Source organism: Merops nubicus, unplaced genomic scaffold (genome assembly GCF_000691845.1).
Source record: "Merops nubicus isolate BGI_N331 unplaced genomic scaffold, ASM69184v1 scaffold13881, whole genome shotgun sequence".
Taxonomy (NCBI): Eukaryota; Metazoa; Chordata; class Aves; order Coraciiformes; family Meropidae; genus Merops; species Merops nubicus.
Genome location: NW_008589080.1, coordinates 187 through 4,495, shown reverse-complemented (window position 1 = coordinate 4,495; position 4,309 = coordinate 187). Strand labels below are relative to the sequence as shown.

Below are 4,309 nucleotides of genomic sequence, written 5' to 3'. Positions count from 1 at the left end.
AGGAGACCTGTGCTCACTCAGGAGGAACTCTGACAAGAAAGCCACCCCTCAGGGGCTTTGGGACTTAAAAAGCAATGTGGAGGAATGAAAGGGGGTTTTCTCCTCCTGGCTGAAGGGAGCATGGGAAGCAGAAAAGACTTTCCACTTGAGGAGCCCAAACAGTTCTTTCCTCTGCTAATCTGCAAGTGTGGGATCCCCCTTTCTTCCTCCATCCAGAACATCACCCTGAGCTCAAAAACTGCTGATGTCTTTATTTTTTTTTTTTTTTTCACTTTGGCAAAACAGCAACTGCCTCACTGTGAAGCACCATGGAAAATCTGCAACTTTATGAAAAGGGTCAGTAGCAGCATTTGACGCTGACTCTCCAAGCCACACCAAAGGCCATGCCAGAACGACCACCAAGAAGATGAGGACCAGGCAGGCTGGGAGTAGAAAGCCACAAGAAGCATCACTGGTGTCACAGATTAAAACTCGTCTCCCCCAGCTGTCACTTCATACTGCTTGTTCCTTGCCTCCTGAGCCACCAAAGGTGAGGAAGACCTTGTGGAGAATGAGGACATGGTGGTGGTGGCAGTGTCAAAAGTAAGGACAGATACTCCAGTCCTTCTGTGTGTGCCAGACCAGGAGAGGGGATCCACAGAGGAGGGAGAACCTCTCTGCCATGAATTTTAGGCTCTGAAGCATGCAAACTCCCAAGGCTGACATCAAACATCCCCCCATCTGCACCTCAGAAATGTTGTAGGAACAGGTTGTTGTGCAGCCAGGAGCACCCTCACACAACCAGGCATCTCCTTCCTCCTGTGACCAAGGGACGGACCACTTTGGAAAATCAGGGACTCTCCAGGGCCAGCATGAGGATGTGAACTTCAGCTGTCACACTGCCCTTGAGAGTAAGAGTGAGTTCAACACAGACAAATGTAGGTGGTCCTGCCGGGTTCGGGGAGGGCAGCTGGGCCAGGCTCTCCTGCCTCCACAGCCTGGCAGGCACCGCAGCCTTTCCAGAGCTCACTCATGGCAACTCGATGGCTTTTGTGTTGTAACAGCCTGCAGGAAGACTCTTCTCGATATCCTCCAGGTTCTTAATATCTGCCAGGATCTCATCGATGCCGCTCTCCAGCGTCCGCACCCGAGCCTTCTGCAGCGTGGCTGTCTGCTCCAGCTCCGACATCTCATCCTTCAGCTGGCTGCTTCTAGTTTTGGCTTTCCTGAAATTCATCTCGAGCTGCTTCAGGCCATCCTCATCCACAGCACCAGGCTGGTCTGTTGCACAGGAGGAAGACAAGCGAGAGGGAATGATTCATGGAGGCTGAGGACTAGATCTCTATAGATACTTCATCTCACTGGCCAGCCTGCTTACAGGCACCACCTGAGGCAGCTCCCCAAACAACTCCCAGCACCCCTGCCTAGACCCCAGTGGGGACCTGTCTCCATCCATGTCCTACAACAGCAGCACAAAACCTACTCATCAGCCGCAGCAGCTCTTCCAGGGCACTCAAGGTCTCCTGCACAACCACACCTGCCTGGCCAGCCTTGGCGTGGACCTCCTGAGCTTCCTGAGCCACCTGAAGAAGGCAAGGTGGCAGCTGTAAGGTGAAGTCTAGCCCAAAAGTCAACAGGGAAGGGACAAGGCAAGGGAGATGGTGACCCACCTCCTGTATCACAGCAGCATCTGCCTCAATTTCCAAGAGCTTCCTCTCAAATTCCCCATCCACTTCCTTGGCCTCACGCTGCAGGGCAGCCACTGCCTTCTCCAGGGCGAGGACACCATCAGCCGTCTTGTTGGCTTCCACCCTCAGCCGTGTGATCTCCTAGGGAAGGTAAAAGCACTTTCAGAGGGGCGTGGCTGAAATAAGTTTGGGTGCACTGGGGTGTGGAGCTGGTGGAAATTGGTTCCTTCTATGGGGACACAAAATTATCGCAGTCTACCCCGCATCCTTCATGCTGTACCACCAGTTGCTCCAGAGAGCTGTTTCTGTGACCATGGCTCGACCCTGCACACATCAGCAAACCCCTGGGGAATTACAACGCCCATCTGTCAGTCAAACCCACCAACACCAGTTCTGGTAGCTCACAAGCCTGACAGTGACTCGGACAGTGGAAGTGGAAAAAAAACCCTTGGTCACCAAAAGGTGGCTACAGTGAGATGCCTCAGAGATCCTCAGAGGATGAACATGCCTGCAGAGATCGACACACCCGCTCATCTACAGCCAGCTCTGCGATCTGCAATAGCCACTGGAGACAACGGTCAGAACAGAAGTCAGCATATCGGGTCCAAAAGCCAATGCATTAGATCTACTGTAAATTTGCCAATCACCTCCTCTTCTTCCATGGTTTTCCCTTCCAAATTCCATACTGCCAGCAATGGCACCGGAGCCTGTCCTCACCTGCTGGATCCCCATGGTGATCTCCTTTGCTTTCCCTGCCGCGCTGCTGGCTGCCTTGGCCTCGGAAGCAGCACTGCCCAGGGTCGCTTCAGCTCGGTCTGTCTTCTCCTTGGTACTTGCGACCATGCTGCTTATGATTGGTAGCCTCCTCATGGCATCTTCGGCTTCCCTTCTCTTGTCATCTGCTTGCAGGTTAAACTCTGAAAGAAACGCACATGGAAGTGAAGCCGTGCTACCTTTGTGAGGTCCCACAAGGGTGGGGAAAGGAAAGGTTTCTAGGACGTTACCCCGGAGGCTCTTCAGGATCTGCTCCACCTCATAGAAGGTGGCATTGCCAGCGCTCACGGCTTGCAGGGCTGTGCTCCTGGCGAGGTTGGCTCGGGACAGCAGCTGCGTCAGCGTCTGTGACAGGCCAAAGGGACACAAGTGCAGTTGTTTGATATGGTATGGGAGCATCAGACAGTCCCAGAGCTGTCTGCAAGGAGCTGCACTGTCAGAGAAGACTCATCAAGCTGTTCCCATGTCCCTGCTGCTGCTCCTGAATCAAGGCTACCACAGCCTGACCTGTCAGCAGAGATTTGATCAGGTGCTCCCCAACCAGCTCCAGCTATCCTGAGCCAGCTTAGCTCTAACCTTTCCAGGAGCAGGTGGAGGAGGTGTGCAGGTGAGAACCTGCACAGCAGCTCCATGCACACAGTGAGGTCTCCAAACAGCTCTAGAAGACCAACCCCAAGTGGCTGCATTTTGGAAGAAGGGGAAAGTGGGCAGCAGCCACATCCCCTTTGGCAAACAGCCTAGGACAGCACGCAGTAGCCACGGGCACCCCAAGGCACCAGCTCACGCTGAAGACTCAAGCTGTGTACCCAGCCAACCTCTTACCAGTCTCTCGCCCTCTCCCCTCCGCAGCAGCTGCTTGATTTCTTCCTCCCAGCGCCCTGTGCGGCTCTGCAGCTGCCTGTACTGTGCCATGTAGGTGTCCACCAGGCTGAGGAGAGCGCTGGCATCCTGCTTCAGCCGGGTTGCCTCCCCCTGAAACACAGAGCTGAGATGACTGCCTGGGGTTCCCAGCAGCTCCCTGGTGCTCACCAGGAACCACAGCAAGCAGTGATGAATGCTTGTCCCATCTTGCTCTTTGAGCCATGGCCAGCTATGAGAGCAAAAACAGTGGGAAGATGCATGCCCAAAGGCTCTCCAGTGGGGTCAGAGCCTAGGAAGGGCTGAGCTGCTGGCAAGGGAGGAGTGAGTAAGGGAGAGCATAAGCTGATCTCCTGGACTCACAGGCACAAAGCCCTCACCTCAAAGGATCCAATATCAGTCTTCATCAGGTGGGACAGGGAGCTGAGGAGCACCAGGCTGCTTTGATAAGCCTTGTCTGCCTTGGAGGCCATCCCATCAGCATCAGCTGTCAGGCCTCCAGCCAGCGACTTCAGCTCCTCGTACCTGAAGGGATATGCAGTTGAAGAACACGGTACCAGCCAAGCTGTCAGCTTCTCACCAGCATTAATGCTGCCTCCAAAAGTGACTTGTTCATGCTCTCCAAGGTCCCACACAGCTTTATCACACAAGGAAAGCTCACTGAAAACATGCCCCACATCCATCCCCTCTGTCAAGTGGGTGCCTGCTGGCTCCTTGCTGCAGAAAAGAGAGGTGTTTCACACCAGCTGAATCCCCACAGGCTCCACAGTGGCTCTGCTCATCCCTGTTCTGCCACTGGATGTTTCCTCCTGCACATCCCTGTTCAACTCCTTAACTTCCTTCAGGGCTGTTGCTCACACCCCATCAATGTGGTGGGCTCTGAAGAAGCACCAGCCCAACCAAAAGAGCCACCCAACAACATGGAATTAAATTTACCCTTGGGTTAAACCCAGCCCAGATTCGCAAACACACCTGGAAGCCTGTTCATGGGAACAGCATTAAACCCCTTC

General features: G+C 54.1%; 1 protein-coding gene across 1 annotated transcript; it reads right to left on the bottom strand.

Moving 5' to 3' along the window:
- Positions 1 to 1,009: 1,009 nt before the first annotated feature.
- LOC103781746 (laminin subunit gamma-2-like) lies at positions 1,010 to 3,824 on the bottom strand (the record flags this gene model as incomplete). The annotated part of the gene is made up of 8 exons (XM_008949467.1): positions 1,010 to 1,260; positions 1,463 to 1,562; positions 1,650 to 1,808; positions 2,194 to 2,232; positions 2,385 to 2,584; positions 2,672 to 2,786; positions 3,264 to 3,413; positions 3,680 to 3,824. Coding segments are annotated over 8 exons (1,159 nt in total), but the record flags the coding sequence as incomplete, so codon positions are not given.
- Positions 3,825 to 4,309: the final 485 nt, after the last annotated feature.